This window comes from Pungitius pungitius, chromosome 10, assembly GCF_949316345.1.
Source record: "Pungitius pungitius chromosome 10, fPunPun2.1, whole genome shotgun sequence".
Taxonomy (NCBI): domain Eukaryota; kingdom Metazoa; phylum Chordata; class Actinopteri; order Perciformes; family Gasterosteidae; genus Pungitius; species Pungitius pungitius.
This window is the reverse complement of record NC_084909.1, coordinates 19,874,838-19,892,516: the sequence shown is the minus strand read 5'-3', so window position 1 is coordinate 19,892,516 and position 17,679 is coordinate 19,874,838. Positions and strand designations below refer to the sequence as shown.

Genomic DNA, 17,679 nt, shown 5'->3' with positions numbered 1-17,679 from the left:
TAAACTTTCATTAATTAATGAAGACAATGTGCAGCCGGACCAGGAGCCTCTGAAAAGGTCAGCGACCTTAAGGGAGAGGCAGCTACTGTACTGAAGTCCAAACTTCAACATCACACCTCAGAGGTGCTACTCTGAGGCCTTCAGTCACAAACTACTATCAGAATTTGATTAACAAACGCAGGACTTTTATATGGTAACTATGGTAACCATGTGCTTTTGTTCACACTTGGTGTCATTTTCTATCCTCTGTTTGGCAGGTGATCCGTGATCTTGGGCCTGTCGTCAGCTGACATGGATGCAGCCTTTAAGTTATAACTATTGTATGTATTTACAAACAGTGTGTCTATAAAAGTGGTTTAAACAGGGTTTTCATGCAGTTAATTAAGGGAGTGGATTTTCTTTCATTAACGAGCGTTGGAGAATTGTCTTTATGAAATTGTAAAAGTTCATGTAAAAGTTGTCATAGTTGGTGTGATTTTGAAATACCTCCTTAATTCTAATCCTAATTGCAGTTTGGATGTAAATAATATTAACCATGTTATGGAAGTAAAAACATCTATTATCTATTCATGCCACAAACACCTGATTTAAAAACAGATTAAATGAATGGGAAACTACAATTTTGGTTTAAAAAATGTGACATTAGAAAAATGAATGATTGGTAGTTAATAAACGAATGATTGTTAGTTAATAAACACAAATATACGAGTCCTATATGTCATATGTTAATTGCCCTTTTAGGACATTAGCTCTCTCCTGCATGAACACCAGTTAGCTTTCATCTTTAAACATTTCTCATTTGCAAAAGACATGTCCAGTTGTGCTAATTATTAAGCAATATAACCTGATTTGCCGATATTTTAGTTTTCTCATATATCAGAAGATGGTTTTCAGTTTTAACTGTTACTATACAATATTCTGTGTATAATTTTGATTTTACAATGGATCAAAGCAACGATGCATTACATTTAACAATTCAAAAATCTTTTTATCAGTTTTCAGTTGTATAGATACAAGGTTCTTTTTTTACATTTTTGATTTGAAGTTTGAAAGAAGACAACTTTGTTGTGCAGAATGGGCTTGTAATGTAAATACATTAGGACAAAAATCCAGTGATTTAGGAAAGAAATGGGTAAAGAAAAGGACTTGATCGCCCTGATTGATGCTAGTTTGATTGTTGAGAGAGTCTTGTGTTGAATGATAGTCGTTTTCATATGAAATCTGTTATATTCCATTTGACTTGTTTCCTCTACCATGTTGTGCTGAGCGTAAAGGTATGTGACAAAAAAGAAATGCTGTAGTAATATAATAATATGACCTCCTTAAATAAAACATGCTTTGTGACGCAACGTAAAGATCTCAAGTTTTGTTTCTTTCTTCTTTATTTTTTACAATCAGCAGCAGTTTAAAAACAAACTTTTTAAAGCTGGTTTCTTTACTTGAGTTAAAACATTAATACTCTTGTTGCATAAAGTTAAAAAAAAGTGAAATTGTTATTAAAAGACAGGTTCTGGGTTTGCACTTAAAGTTAAAAGTATCTTCTTTTTTCTCACACTGAGGCATGTGGTCACTCACAAATCCTCATGCGCACACACACACGTACACACACGTACACACACGTACACACACGTATACACACTCGCTCCAGACTGAGTTGAAGTAAATCAGCGCGTCTGGAACAAGTTAAACGGTATTTACAGCTCGATACGGCACTGCAATTACATTAGTGCATTATTTTCTTGCACGGTTTAAAAGTTAAGGGATCAAAATACTCTTTCAAAAATCAAATGTCTATAGTTGGACGTAGCAGGTTACAGCTTCCTCCTCCTCCTCCTCCTCAAGTCAACTAAAAGCTACAAAAAAAACAGGTCCAAAAGCATTTAAACCGAATCCAAACCACTGCCTGCTGTATACAGGTAGATGTGTTTCCTTAGTGCTGATCCTAACGCTGTGTGTTGATATGATGATGATGATGATGATACGAGGTCAACCAATGAATAACAGCATGAGGGTGTTCTGTACCACACACACAGCATTTGTTCTCAGATTTCCAAAGATGTAACGGAAGTGCACATCGGAAAAGTCTGTTTGAAAAACATGGAAATGTTCTTATGTTGATGATTGTCTTTTACTAGATATACATTGGGCCATTTTAAGCAGCAACACAGAAACAAGTTAGTAGGGTTTAAAGATTCAATACCTTGTTGACTTCAGGTTTCTCATATTATTAAAGTAATATCACTTATGAAACTGTTCTGAAATGAGAAAGACCCAACAACAACCTGCGTTTACACACTTTCACGGGTCACTGCTGTCACTAAACGACAACAGTAAAGTAGCAGCACTGCAAAAGATATCTACAGGAGTCATTGAATCTGATATTCAGTCCTTATCCAGCATTACAAAAAACTAAACTCCTTTGGATTGGATCCACGATCTCCTGCAGGACGGCTTCTCACTTTGTGATGCAACATGCGGTAAGAATACCAGATTTAATGAGGATTTATTTTGCAGTGTGGTCCTTGTAAATGGAAGCAGGCCTCAGTGGGCCTGTGACAGCAGCTGCTGGTTATTCTGTTCAACCGACATCCTCCCGCCGTTAACTTGAAGTCATCTGATGCTGCTGCAGAACATCGTAGATGTCCTCCACTTTGCTTAGTCTCTCAAAGAAGGGGATGAGGTCGAGCAGCTCGGTGTCCGACATGTCGTCAAACCAGGACGCTACCGGGACCTGGAGGTTTAAAGAGGAAAGGTACTGAGATTAGAAGAACCTCTTCGATACCTCCAGGTAATAATTGGTATGTCATTGTAAGGTATGTTGGGTTTTGCAGAGAACATACCGCATTTTGGGGATGGAAGACGTAGGAAGCGGGGGAGTTATCAATGATGATGACCTTGTTGAGGTCTCTTCCTAAACGACTCAAGTCTTTCACGTAATTCCCTTTGTGGAAGACACACGACTCCCGGAAGAGACGGCTCTGGAAAGCCCCCCATTTGTCCAACAGGTCCGAAACAGGATCCGCATACTATAGCAGCGGGAGAAAGACGTGTGGGAGTCAGGACAGTGCTAAGTCGTTCTATCACTCTGGTAGATAGATGAATACTTTGTTAATCCCAAAACTGTACAGTAAATGTATTATTATGCCATTTGAATTGTACTACAAAACTTATGAGAAGTACACCAGTAAGAAGTATTAGATAATAGTTTGCTATACACAAACCAGTACACAGTACAAACAAATAGCTCTAAGTACTCTATTAACACCACTGACAGGGTAGAACTTCTCTATTATTGACAGCAAACAGGTTCCCACTTACACCATCAACCTGCATTAGGTAAGAGTTACAAACTGTATCAACATCTACTTCTCTAAAGACACCAGCACACAATATTAGAACTTCCCTCGTGACGCCATCAAAAATAATTCACTATGTACACCTGAAAGAAAGTTTAATCAAACACCTCCTTTGTAGTTCTTTTAGCTGCTAAATGCTCAACTTCATTCAGTCGCTAGTGGCCCTCGTTGTTTGCTGTTTTTCGGGCTTGTTGTCTTTTTCGTGAGCCAACATGCATCCCATTTAAAAAGGACAGAACCTTCATGTCGGGTACAAAGAAGCGGCGTCCACAACATCCGAGCATTGGCGCTGTCTAAACATGAAAGGTGGCGCAGCAGCACCAGCGTAACGAATCAGTGAGAATTCACACAGTTCAGTTGAGGTTAACAAAGTCAAAGTGTGAGGTTGAAATGTCTGACGTGTATTGTAAGTATACACCTTTATGTGACAGGGTGTGTGTGGAAGGTCAAATCCAATTAAAACACAGGGATTCTACATCATGACCCTATGAGTTTGTACATAATGTTAAAGTGCAGCAAAGGGACCCGTTTTCTCACCTTGGCTAAGCTGGCGGTGAACAAGACGCATTCGAACAGCTCCCCCATCCTTCTGAGGAATTCATCGACGTGGGGTCTCTTCAACACGTACACCTGGGGGGACATTAAAGAGGTCCCCTCACGCTTTACTTTCTCAGAAAAGAACACGACAACTACTCATGAGGACGAAATGGTTTCCCACTTCTGAGCCGTCCACATGTCCTGAAGACGTCTTGTATTGGATCAGCAGGAATGATTTTGTTTTTTTATGGCTTTAAGGGGCATCTTTTAAAGGGGGTTGAGATGTAATGAGTGTCTCTGTGATGCCATCTGTTTAATGTGATGCTTTGACCCCAATACGTGTACACTTCCATGACTTTGTAAACAGACCACTTTCTAATGACTTCATATCCTTTTTTTCAGCAAGGCTTTAAAAATGTCTCCGGCAAAGATGCTGGTGGCCTTGTTTCTGAACCAAGTCATCCTGAATAGGCTTTCCCCACTTTAACAAGCCTATCCTGGATTACTTGAAACAGACACAGGCCCTTTGGACACACAGAGCTCCTCGGGTCTTCTGCGAGGCCCCAGCACAACAGTGACCCCCTGCAGGGAAGGGTCCCTGCCACCTCCTGGCACCAATGAGAAGGACATAATATGTGCCACAGGGTGAGATTGATGGCCAGTGGTTTCTGAGAAGCCTGCCAGGTTTCCTCATTTCGTCAGGCCTCCTAAATAGCCACCTGCTGCTTGGAGCCATCAACAGACGGCCCTGTCAATGTTTCCCAGGCTAACCAAGTGGGACTTCTGGATTTTTATCCCATCACTTTTGAGTTAGAGAGCTTGCAAGAGTTCATAAATCTTCCTCCTGTTGAGCTCAGAAGGCATTAAGCACTATTTGATTTGCTTAGCGGTGTGCAACGCAGTGAAATACTGTTCGGTGCACATACGAAGGGGCTTTGTGGCAATACTGCTTTCACAAGGTTTTTGTAGCTTTATGCAATAACGTTGTGTTCACTTCACTGGAGAAAAGACGGCAGTGTGATAAATGGCTGCTTTGGCGTTTCAGGTGCTTACCTGGTGAACCGTTCCATCAATTTCCACTGGAATGATAAAATCAGCATTGTTCACTGGCTGTTGAAAAAAAGAGTTGTTAATTTATCAGCTTTTATCCATAGAGATGTGACTGATCACAATAAACTGGATGTGTCAGATAGAGGCAAAGAGGCCACCTCAGCGGATAACATTTTTTATACAATTGTTAAATAATTGGATCCTTGTCACTTTCATCATTGAAATATTGGTGCTACAGAATAAAAACACCTGGTTTATTCAGGCTTTCCAGAATGTGAAATATGCCTCTCAAATGTTAGTATCGCCATATGCATATTCTATATTAGGCATCACCCCGTGGCCTAAACTATACTGTGAGGTAATGCATGTTAGACGGGACAAATATAACATCAATCATAAAGAATGCATTTAGGATAAATGCACACTATTTTTCCCAAATGTTTTATGTTCTATCCTTCAATCGCTTGTTTAATGTTTTGCATTTGAATAATTGGATAATTAGTAGTTAATCCATTGATTTTGTACTCCAGTTCATTTTTGGTTAAATCAGATCTCGTCCCCACTCATGTCAGGACAAATATGTTATTACATTTCCCATGAGAATCCTTCTTCTACTACTCTACACCATCCTTTATGCAGTGAAATACTGCCATCTTCACCTAGCTATTTGAGGACCATGCATGGTTCAAGTAAGTAAGTAAATTGTTGGTAATAAACACTCCACTACGAAGCAGTTATACTTTAATATCCAATCATACATTTCAAACTTTGAATGTGTCCCATGTGCCTTTATTACGACCAAGCCCCAAACTGTGGTGCCTAACCCTCCATTTAATATGCGTGTCAGAGTAATGATGACTTTTATCATCCCCCGTGTGTTAGACATGGAGTTCACAGTCTGACCCTGTTTACACATAACTAGCGGCAATATCTAGTGACATCCTTCAGGGACGGTCTGTGACCTGAGAAGGACCAAACGCCACATGGCATTCATTACATCATTTGTCATGACACAGGAGCCAGGACTTTTGGCTATGACTACTTTGTTCACTAAATGTTACCTTAAATAGGCATCAAACTGATACGGGGCGTTAATTGTAGCATCTATTAACATTGATTGTCTACCTTGTTTTGCAGAGATTATATATTTTTTATTATAAAACAGTACAGCATTTATATAAAAATGACTTAAGTAAGTATTGCGTTCACTAGCCATTTGCAATTTATTTTTATTTATTGAAAATCTGATTGCTCGTACTTTTCATCACGTCATTTGGATTTTAGGGCGCAGGTGTCTTCTGCATCGTGAAATCAAGGCACCCATTAAATAAATGGGGAATGTTTAGGGTGGCTCGGACCATTATGATAAAAGCCAGTCACGTGCCTCCTATAAATATGCAACATGATGTGGTGCAAATCATACAGCTATTTCTGCACCAGCAAGTAGCTTGTTTACTTTGACAATTAACATGGACGCTTAACTCAATGACAGGCTGCTTGCTATTTTTGAATACATGATGACCTTTCAGTAATTAAAAGGCCAAACGTATCTTAACAAAAGGTTATGGAAGCAATTTAGTAGAGAAAGAATGAACTAAGTTGGATGAAAAGGAGTCATCTGTTTAAGATTTCAACAAAACACGAAATTTGCAATGAAGATTTTAAACGACTGCATGTTTTTAGTTTTTGGGGGGGATTTATAATAAATTGTCTCCCAGCACAGTAGCTGCGGGGCCACAGTTAGCTCAGCCAGATGTCATGGAACTGAAGCCTATTGAATTGAATTGATTGCAGACAAGCTTGCTCTCAACACTAATTTATTCACTAACTCATTTATTCTGAACAAAAACATTATTGGGAATTACATGCAAAGTTATTTCCTGAAGTGTGTACGAATTGCAACATTATCACGCGGCCCCCAAACCCTCCAGAAAGCTACTGCTGCTGTGAAAGAAACAAGCAACGTGTTGTTTTGTCTGCTAAATTAAAAATTGAGTGGAAATGATGACCAAGGTCATTGCACATGAAATGTTCCTTTTTTTAACCGGAGTCATTTTCTATATTATTTTATCCACTTAAGCACACATTTATTCCTATCCAACTATTGAGACCTTCATAAAGTGGTCTTGAGACCGTTCTCCGGATTGAGACCCATCTTGAGAGTACTTAAACCATGCAGGGTACAAAAGAGGGAGAGTAGGTCACTTAGTCCAACTTACCTTAAATGAACTGTGCACTAGAGTTTCATCCAAATCAATGACCACACAGATCTTTCCTGCATCATTCAATTTCAGCTGTGGCAGCAGAGGTTTGGCCGGTAGCTGGAGACAAAAAGAGCATTAGGATCTAAACCCAATTAAAAGTTCCTTCCAGCTTTCAAGCCCACAATCTGAGCTGCAGCTACAACTGATAAGTAATAACTTGAAACACAAGACATTACCATCGCAATTTGTGGAGTGGGACTTACGGCTCATAGGATTCTGGTCACAATAGAGTCTGAATTGTGTTGTGGTGTTTGTGTGATGGGTTACGGTGAACCTCCGAGGCTACAGCTGCTGCCACACTGATGGAGCATGTAAACATTGCCATAGTGCGGCGCGTCCATCAACGAGGGCTCTGAGAGGGGTGTTTGTTATTGTGATTCGGATGCTAAAAACAAGCTGGCATGGCCGAGCGGCCTGTATCACTGATGGGCGGGTTCGTCTGTGCAGGGTCAACAGCCACGTGAGCAGAACGGTGTTTGACACGGGCTGCCAAGCCGAGCTCTCCGGTAACTTATTCACTACCGCAGTTGGCTGATTTGATTTAAAAATAGACCGACGGTTCCCGGAGACAGATTCTGGGATGATATAAAAAGATCCTCCCGCGGGTCTGAAAAGTCTTTTCTACTCCAATACTTCACATGTTAGAAAAAGGTGCAAAGACGCATTATATACCTCCTGGATTGGTGGAAGGCAGTACTCGCATTGGCAAGGCTCGGTGGACTCGTCATCACTCTGCTCCTCTTCTGAATCCACGCCTTCTTCTGAGGCCTCGTTTCCCTCGGGCCTTCTGACCAACGTCGGCACAACCCTTCCCTCGTTTTTTGTAAGTTGTGAGACAACACTGTGAATAATATCCAAAGTAGGATTTATTGCTATTGACACGTCACTGAATTCACGGTCACAGGCTGATTCGGGAGCTTTTTCTTCGGTGGCTTTTTCCCCAACGGAGCCGTTGGCCGAATCATCCCTCAGTGTGATAACTTTGGTAATTCCAAATTGGACCTCTTTGCACTCCTCTGAAGCATCCCTGTGGATTACATGATCGCACAATGTTCTTTGCAGGATAAATCCATTCAGGGCTTGTTTGACAGATGACTGGATGCTTTTTATCTGATTTGCATAGTATTCCTCGACACTGAGCTCAAACGTCTCCCCGTCGCCCTCCTGATCAACAAGTGACCAATATGGCTCCAGCTCGGAACAAGCGTCAAGTGCTTGGTCTTCAGGCTCAGAGACAGTAGCCAGTAAATCATTAGTGGTAGCGGTATTGACCTGAAGAGATTCATAATGCCGAGCGGCAAATGCTTCATCTTCATAAGCGTCATCTTCAACAGAGATTTCCCCTGCACATGGGCTACTACTACTTTCCTTAACAGAAAACAGGCACAGCTCAGCTTCTTCTTTGTCATCTTCTTCTTCTTCTTTTTCTTCAGTATCGATTTCAGAAACATGGCTGTCAAACGGAGGGTTCTCATCTTCCTCTGTATGCAACTGAGATTCATTTTCCTCAACTTCATCCCCAGCTAGACCCGAGTCGTCATCGGACTCAAAAGAGGCAACACCTCTCTGGCTTGTATCTTCCTCCCAAGTATCTTCATAAGCTTCTTCCAGAGCATCCAAACATGCATCGGTTTCCTGCACATGAATGTCCTCACTGACTTCTTCAGATTCAAACGCATTTTTTTCAGCCAGCGTCTGCGCCTTGCGTCGGTCGTCTTCAAGGTGCAGGCGGTCGTGGATGTCTCCACCGTCGAAGCAAGAGATGTAATGCTGCTTCTGTGCAAACGCGCGCCCGTAGAAGTCACCGCTGTCGAACAGATCAAAAAAGTCCTCGACAACAGAGTCAGCGGCGGGCGTTTTCTTTTCGCCCTCGTCGCTTCCGTCAATATCGCTTTGGAGCGTTTCATCGTCGTCCTCAAAAGATTCCCACTGTGTGTGCTCATCGGTTGAATCCTCCTGAGCGGCTTGCTCGGATTCCCCGGATGAATCAGAGCAGTGGTCTGAGGCAATGCTGCCGTCGGGACAGGTCTTGAAGGATTTGGTTTCAATGGAAGAGCAATCTGAAGAATCTTCTTCTTCCTCCCCAAACTCAGACTGCTCCGGAGTAGCACTCTCTTCGTCACGCTCTTGGCTTGTGTCGGAATAGGCCGTTCCCCACACTACACAGTCCTCGGTGGATAGGGCTTGCGCCAAGTTCTCCTCAGCGAGCTGGTGCGTCTCACAGCAGTCACTTGCCGAGGGAACTTCTTTACGGTCCTCAAAATAAACCCGAACGGGCCGGTCGAACTGTGAGGTGTTCGCGTCCTGTGATAATGTGAGGGACTCGTCATCGATAGGCTCGATATCACTTTGCTCGCCTTCTCCTTCGGTTGGACAGCTCTCTCCGCCGTCTTCTTTGGTGCATTCATCGTACTCATAAAGTTCGGCCCCGCAGTCCAATAAGTCCATCGAGTTGGAGATACTGCGAGTGAAAATGGTCGTTTCACATTGCTCAGAGTCTTCTGTCGACGTGTCGGGCTCAGAGTCAGAGCACTCGTACTGCTGATCAGAGGGTTCGTATTGTTGCAGCAACCCAAGGTGGTCTAACCCTGTGCAATCAGGTACGAAATCAGACATCTCACACTGCCCCAAACCCTCACAGTCCACGGCCACTAAAGCTGGCTCAGAGTCAAAAGACTCAAACTGTTGATCAGAGGGATTACGCTGCTGAAATAACAGGAGCCGTCCTGCACACTGTTCACAGCAACAACTACATTCGGAAGCTAAGCTATGATTAGCGGAGTGCGCAGAAGACTTGCGAGGTTTAAAGCTCACACAGTGGTGAGCACATTTCTCAAATGCTTGGCTTAACCCAGGAGTTTCACACTGATCGAGGATCTGGTCGGAATCGAAAAACCTGTCGCTTTCTGGGTATTGCTCAAATCTCTCACAGTGTCCATTGCAATATGTGCACGATGCGGTCTCATCTCTACCCCTGTTGCAGATATCCAGACAAACAATAGAAGAGTCCATTTCCTTGCTGACAGTCTGCTCCGTAAATTCCACAAAAACTTGCATGCCAAGTTCGGCACTTCCCTTTAAAGGGCCACTTAAATCCACAGCTTCTGTTAAACTGGGAACCGGGCATTGTTCAGCAAGCATGGCCCCAGCAGACAGCCCCCCGTCCCCGGAGACCTCACTCTGCTCGGAGTTCTCCAAGTACATCAGGAAAGGATTCCAAAGTCTGGCTTCCGTTTGTTCAAGAGATTTTACTCCATGCATTGGATCTGGATCACGCAGAGTCTGAGTCCGAATGGCTGGCAGGTAACTGGAGGGCTCATTCAGAGTGGTTATTCACACAGCTGGTGGGGGGGGGGGGGGTCACTGAGACCGGATCCCCCCGGGGAGAGTAACAGCAACAGCATGGATGTTAATATGACAGCTTGTCACAACCAAAACTGTGCACAGCACTCGACCTGCCCCTCCTCCACCCACACCCCCCCAACCCCCTTTGCTAGAGACCAAGCAATTTATTTTGGGTACTTGGAAAGACGTGACAAATAACTTCTGGAATATCAAATCTCTATAAAGTGGCAACTAAGGCATACATCTGAAACTCACACCTGAGAACGTCTTGACCACTTGATCTACAGACCATAACTGCCCAAAGTCATGCTCTTCTCCTAGAATATGCTCAGCAATACTGGGCATTGTTAATTGTCCAGAAATGTAAGGTAACGGGATAGTGGTCAGCCATTCTGTCTTTGCAATTGTTATTCCAGGAAGGCTAAAGAACAAGACCAAATACTCTGAAGCGTCCTGAGTAGTAGTGTAGTGTTCTTCGCTTGTGGCACATCTCCAGTAGCATCTTCTTTTTCTTTTGGAAGTGGCGATCTTGCATTCACACCTCTGCACCATGTGCACCCTTCTTGTAATGCCCAGGGATCATGATAGATGACTGAACATGGCAGGGCTTTTCAACACTGCCCGTACAACATACCAGGAGACGTCTGCGCGTAAATATGAAAAGCTCAAAGCCAAGGACAAACTTGTTTGACTCGTCCCCCGGCTGCTGGTCACGCTGAGGGAGGGACGGGTCAAGGAGGTGAACTTACTTTAGAAAGACTTCCATTTTCCTCGACCAAGAGCGGCGCCTCGTTCTTCAGGGGACGTGGCTCCGACTCTCTGCTACAAAGACAGCAGAAGAGACGGCGGAGAAGGCCCCGTCTGCGAGGCTTCCTGGAGGGGGGATCTTCGTGGGCCCCTGGAACGCAGCGAGAAAGAGAAGGAGCGTGAGGCGCGCTGACCTCACTGGACCAGCATGACTGAGATGTACGGACCCCCCCTGAAGTGGTACTGATGAGGATTATAATTTAGCGGCTACACCCGTGGAACTACTCAAACTACTCATCAGCACGCCGCCTGATTTTCAGTGGTGTTTTTGTAACTGTTGTGTATTTGTTTTATCCTCTTTTTATTCGGGGCCGTGACGAGGACACAGTGTCTGTGGAATTTCAAGCACATCTCGCCGGGACTCGCAACGTTGTTATTGGCAGCGATGCCGATTGGGTAAAACCGATCTGTGCATCTCTTTGGCTGGTCTGTCGCCCCGCTGTGCTCTCTATCATGATGAGTTCCGCTTGAATGTGCTTATCTTAGATGGGCCGCATTAGGTTCAACATTGCATAACATGAGTGTAGGTAGGTACATTTCGGCCCCAAAAATAGTCAGGCGAAAACATCCTGGGCACAGTTTATTTCCAGTGCATGTTTTTGTTGTTTGAATACCAACAATTTGCTTAAACAGCTTTCCCAATGACTAACATCGAACAGACTTAACAATGACTTACACGTGTCATCCCTGGGATGGTGAACCTAAAAGAATTATGCTTTAACTGTCGTCATACTGACCCTCTTGATTATACTGCGTTTCAGAAAAGGCTTAAAGGGATACATGTAATCTATACTGTTACATGCATTCTAACAAGGGAGATACTATTCAAACTTGGGAGACAAGTGCAGAATTAAAACCATGAAGAGTAGTTGCATTACAGCCGTTATCCTTCACAATATATTGGTTTAAAAGGAGGAAAACAAACACAAATTCCAAAATGTTACTTTCATGGCATGTGAAAGTTAAATGAACATGTGTGGACATGAGCCACTCTCTCCTCGGTCTCAAGTCTCAAACTGTATCGGGTATTAATTCTGGAGCTGCTCCAAACCCGGGGGACGGATCTCTTTTCCTTTCCATTTGAAATTCTCGGTTCTGGAACTGAGAACCCACCTCTCCACTGAACATCCCCTCGGTGGTTGCTATGTCATTCGTAACATCTTTCTCAATTCTTTATCAACAGAGCTGTTTCACAATTTATATCTGATGACATCACAATTTTTTACTTTAGTGTTCTTCATGTTTTATAATATCTGTGGACTACGATAGTATGAATTATATTTTTATTTGATCTACCCTAATATCATTAGTAGAAGCAAAAACATCCCATCAACTAATGTCAGAGTGATGAGTTTTCAAAAAAGAAAAACTGACAAATGAGCTGAGCCTTGCCTCAGGATGTTTGGAAAGTTAAGCACGAATGAGCAATGAATTCTTTTGAGCATATGAGGTGTTGCTATGGTGACTAAAACACATTCCCTGATGATGGACATTGATGAAGTTTTGTAACAGTTCTAAACCTGCAAAAAAAAAAAGATTTGGCATATTAAAAGTCTGCATTTTGTCCCTTTTTCATAACGGCAGCTATTCAAAATCACTACAAATAATCTATTTGTTGCAACAATGTGTACAAAAGTACTCAGAAGTAATCTAAAATGGAACCAAACAAAATACCGATAATAACCGCCATGAGAACATCTTTTATTAACCATTCATCTTGGTCCCGGATTAATCCCTGAACAAGTGTGACCTACTTAGAGGTGTCACAATGACTGTGTTGACTACTTCATCCAGCTGGGGCTGACAGTGGACGGTGCCCCTGGAGAGCTGTCATAATGACCCGGGCATGCTTGTCAGGGAAATTCCTCTCTCTGGTCCCAAGGCGACCGGTCTGTGTGCAAACACGTGTGAAGGCACCGGGCAGGTGAGGTTTGTAGCATCAGAAAACATCACGCTGCTCGCTGCATTGCCTCTTCTGATGTTACACATTGGGGGGCCTAAAATAGCCTGCCCCAGCAGCTGCTGACAGCGGTTAATTATGATATTATGTATACGAATACAGTATTTGGGAGCGAAAGCGGTCACAAATAAAACTTTGTGGGGTCACCTACAAATCGACAGCGGGAGAACGGCTTAGCTGCGTGTTTGCACATAAATGCTCCAGTGTGTGTATATGAAACGAACTACGTTACTCTGCATGGACTGTATACTGCTCCTAAGCTTTTTAATGATCACGTATACATGGAATATGTCACAATAAACGAGAGATGGGCCTGACCTGAGATCAGGTCCAAAACAAGACCACTTCCAAACTGGTTGCATTTAGAGCTAGATTAGTTTAATTAAAAATGAGAAAATGCTCAGATGAATACGCTTGTAGACATTTTAGCGAGTGGTTGGAGAAGTGCCGAGCGTGAACCCTTCAAAGTGCCTGTGACTTTTTGGGGTTTTGATCAGAGAATGTTTCAACATTTTTGACCAACATTCTCGGTTATAAGTCACACTACACCAACCAGCTGAATGAATGTTTATTTTTTATGAAAAAAATGAAGGTCAGCCATTTTAAACTTTGGACTGACCCATCGTCTTAATGCTGAAATATAATCTCCTCCCACAGGAAACCTGGTCCAGTACATTTAATGAGTTTACATTTGTTTTGCACCAGTGTGGTAAAGAACAACAGTAGGACTTCAGATATCCCATGCTCAAAGGGCTCATGTGATGCTCAGTGGTTCGCTCTGCTCCAAAAACGCTCTCACGAGGTTCACAGCATGTGCAGCACACAGTTTTCCTCTGAGGAGCCGCGTTGGGGCCGTTTGGGACGATGCTGGAATTCAATTGGAAACATTGAAAATATTTAAGATATTTTAGTTTTACTTAGTTTGCACTTTTAATCCGGCCTGCGCGTGTAATTAGGAAGCGGACGCGGGGCACGGAGAGGCATTCCTCACACCTCTGCTGGAGAGGCTCAGACGCCGATAATGAGGTTAGGGCATATCCAAAGGGGCAGCAACGACCTCGCGCCACATCAGCATGTTTCAGCCTACTTAGTTGAAAGCGGACTTATCTGGGAGCCGCTTTCGGAACCGGTATGCTGCCTCGGCACATGGCTGCACTTCTATTCCCATCCAGACACAGAAAGAATGAGGCCTCCCACGGCAGACTATCCGCCACTTTGACACCGGATATTCCGGTACAATCTGTCAGCTCGCTTCACACCCCTGCAGAGGCACAGCGGGTTTTTGCCGGCTGATGGTTCAGAAGATGATCCCTGAAAATATCCTAAACTACACTGTAATGACCGTGTAATCCTGGCCAGCAAACTGTACATTAGAAGTGTGACACAAAAGTGTCCGGAAGTGAACGGCACCGATGCATATCCGGCTACAGCAAACATGTGAAACTACAGAAGGGCTGAAGACGCCTCCCCACCCTTTTTCCACACGGCGCCTTGCTTCTGGATAGCATGCCATGTTTTGGACTCATGACCCCTTGGCCAGGAGGAAGTAATCCGAGAGCGTGCTCCAGCTGGCTGGGTCTGGTGGGCTGGAGAGTGCTGCCACCTTCTGACTGGACCCACACGTGTATGCACGAGAACCGGCTTCATGTACCTGCCCACACGCTGCAGCCCATACAACACATGAAGAGGTCATTAAAGTAATTCATTCCTTTAGATTCTATTGATAAAAGGGGAAGGCTGTATGGCACAAGGAGCACCCAATCACAGCACTGCCTGATTTAAATATTTGATTCCAGATCCATAACCCAACCATCATCTTTCATTCAAGCATGATTGGAGTCACAATCCGTTTAGTAAAAAAACATACCGCAGGTCTGGAATCACTCCACCAGAAGCACACCTGTAACTTTAGACAAGACCGCTTGGACTGCAAAGCTTTGTGTTTTAGAGCATTAAGAAGAAAAGGCACATTCATTAACGTGTCTAAGGACAGCGTGCTACTCACAAAGTCCCTTTCAGACCTTTCCTTTCTTCATGATGGTGGAAAATATGTATGGATATCACAAATCTGGGGCAATGACTTGCATGATGAGCATTGACTTGATACAGGTGCTTAGAAAAACCGCAGCAGTGACATGAAGGAACACGTCCTGTTATAAAACCAAATATGCCTACTGTCTGAAACTCATAAGTTAGGTTAGCTCACAACATTCTTCATGGTTTTACTCAAAAGACGTCTTCATTGTAACCGCCTTATTTAGACAAAGTCAACAATGTGCTCATTTTCATCCCGCCACGGGGGATTTGTGTGACATCTTCGGCGGCCACGTATTTGTGGTGGAATTCTTAGGTTTCAGACTCAAATTTCCGTTCTTTTCTTCTCAAAAACATGATTTAGGTTACCAGTATTCAAGTATGTAATCAAAAGATCAACGTCCTCAAGTTATACTGTTTTTTTTTTTAAGCAAACGTGGGGCATAGAGGGCGTGTGATGGAGATGAGATGAATGGCTCTCTTGATACTTAGGAGGCTACGGCGGGAACGAATCCATCTGGTGTGGGAACATTCATTCATTGTTAATTTAGCATGACAGTGGTGTAAAAGTGGATTTACACCACAGGTTTTAAGCCCTCGCAAGAGCGCAGATCCATTTCAACAATTAGGTTAGTGCGTTTTGTACTTATGAGCTCTTACTTTGTGTCATCCGTTCAGGAAGCCCCTGTTGGCCCAGAACTAGTGACCACAACTACTACATCATAAGGAGAGAGTATCCCAGTTATGACCCACGGGTCTCCAGTCCATCGAAACCGACATGATTTGGGATCATTGTGTGTTCATATAGTTTAATAAAAAATAAATTCTTTGGATAATCTCGATCAAATCAATTGAAGCAGATCGACGTCAGGGTGCAAAACAACAACAGCGGCCCGTCGGAGTGACCCCGCCCCCTTTGACAGCACACCTTATTTGGGATAATTTAGTCCAACTCTGAATTCCGCTCACACCGCAGATCTCTCTGTGACTCCGTTCCGTCCCGCCGACTCCTCTACATCCAAAACGCGGGTGTTTTCTGCGCGTTTCGGGCTCGTCGGGCGGCTTCGAGGGGCCCCGTCCTGCGGCCCGAGAGCCGCCCCGCGGCCACCCGCTCGGTCCCCGCGCCCCCCCAAAAAACGACCCCGGCTTCTCAAGGAAGACGCCGTCAAGAGCTCGTCGTTGCACTTGTTGACAACGTGGCGTCCCGAAAGCGAAGCGGAACCCGCGGCGTGCTGCCCGACGGGTCCCCCGCTGCGCAGGACTTTAGCAAACTTTTTGTCCCCAAAAACTCACCGTCCTCGCGCCGGGCCGCATTGTCCTCCTCGTCTCGGGTCACTTGTGTAATTATCGACGGAGAACGGTCCATTAGCTCTGCCGCTCAAGCACAAGTTATTGCTGTATTTAAAAAAAAAGAAGGTTTATGGCCAAAAGAGAGAGAGAGAGAGAAAAGGAGTATTTATATTCCGCCACTCCCTGTCTGCCACCGCGCGGGCTGAGCGTGAAACTTAAGAACGGCGGAAAGACGTAACGGACCACGAGTCAGCAGCGTCCAGGACTGTTATTCCTAAAAGTTGTTAGGTGGAATAAGTTCATCAATTACGCCATGCTACGGTGCTACGGCGGGACCTGACGGTTTCAAGGAAGCCCGATTCCTGCAGGGCGCGAGCGCCACGCTGTTTTAACTGTGGAGAAATATTGTAGGACATTTCAGAGCGTTTCCCACGTTTCACGTCGGCATTATTTATCGCGTGTGTAGTTGGCGGTGTATAACAGACGAGCCACGGCGTGGGTAAAAAATAAAATGTTTCACGTCGTGTCGAAGGTGGAATATATTTAGTTTTCTGGCGTTAGAGTAACCGTTTCATTTAAAAAAAAAAAAGATTTCTAGCACCGCTTTGACGTTTAGGGGGCAGCCTTGAAACCGACCGAGAGAAGAGGAAGTTACGGACAATCTTTAAAGTGCCCACACCTTCGCTCAAAGTCACTCTGCGTGCCTCCTCCCCGTGGACATGACGACATTTGAAACTTTCTGTTTAAAAAAACTTCTGCAACTATATTATACTCAAGCTGAAAATGGAACTCTTTGGTGTAACTTTCTATCGGTTTTGTTGCATTGCCACAAGCAGCAGTTGCACACACAGCTGAGTGTGCCTGTAATTCCTCTGATCACAGCTAGGTGCTGCCGGCACTCACGCCCCCCCCCATCTTTGACCTGGATGCATACTGGGAGGCCAACAGGTCAGGTCAGGTCAGGTCCACATCCAGGACGTGGTCAACCCTTACGTCCCTGCCCGCTCACTTCGCTCTGCATCCTTCAACCTGCTTG

General features: G+C 44.0%; 2 protein-coding genes across 15 annotated transcripts in view; one reads left to right on the top strand and one right to left on the bottom strand.

The window, feature by feature from the left end:
• Positions 1 to 1,344, top strand: part of obsl1b (obscurin like cytoskeletal adaptor 1b) — a 29,206-nt gene extending 27,862 nt beyond the window's left edge. For all 10 annotated transcript variants that reach the window (XM_037488420.2, XM_037488419.2, XM_062564924.1 and 7 more), the window contains one exon: positions 258 to 1,344. In XM_037488420.2, coding sequence (XP_037344317.2) covers positions 258 to 290 — 33 coding nt within the window. In that variant the 3' untranslated portion in view covers positions 291 to 1,344. The remainder of the gene's footprint in view (positions 1 to 257) is intronic.
• A 157-nt stretch (positions 1,345 to 1,501) lies between these two features.
• Positions 1,502 to 17,283, bottom strand: LOC119228629 (carboxy-terminal domain RNA polymerase II polypeptide A small phosphatase 1-like). Of its 5 annotated transcripts, XM_037488424.2 has the most exons (8): positions 16,887 to 17,283; positions 16,647 to 16,748; positions 11,302 to 11,450; positions 7,163 to 7,264; positions 4,947 to 5,003; positions 3,894 to 3,986; positions 2,841 to 3,026; positions 1,502 to 2,731 (listed from the first exon to the last, which is right to left on the bottom strand). In XM_037488424.2, the coding sequence occupies exons 2-8, from the start codon at positions 16,717 to 16,719 to the stop codon at positions 2,600 to 2,602; spliced, it is 792 nt and encodes a 263-aa protein (XP_037344321.1). In that variant the 5' UTR covers positions 16,720 to 16,748; positions 16,887 to 17,283; the 3' UTR covers positions 1,502 to 2,599. The 5 variants fall into 5 exon arrangements, with proteins under 5 accessions (XP_037344321.1, XP_037344320.1, XP_037344322.1 ...); XM_037488423.2 differs by having other exon boundaries at positions 16,647 to 17,283; XM_037488425.2 differs by lacking the exons at positions 16,647 to 16,748; positions 16,887 to 17,283 and adding an exon at positions 16,014 to 16,097.
• Between the last annotated feature and the right edge of the window lie 396 nt (positions 17,284 to 17,679).

Bases quoted from the DNA above. Each gene is read 5' to 3' on its own strand.
- LOC119228629 (XM_037488421.2), bottom strand. From the start codon at position 10,468: ATGCATGGAGTAAAATCTCTTGAACAAACGGAAGCCAGACTTTGGAAT. The intron at 7,265-7,879 runs GTATATAATGCG...TTTTGTCTCCAG, and splicing joins GCCTTCCACCAATCCAGGAG to CTACCGGCCAAACCTCTGCT. The intron at 2,732-2,840 runs GTATGTTCTCTG...TTAAACCTCCAG, and splicing joins TCTTCCATCCCCAAAATGCG to GTCCCGGTAGCGTCCTGGTT.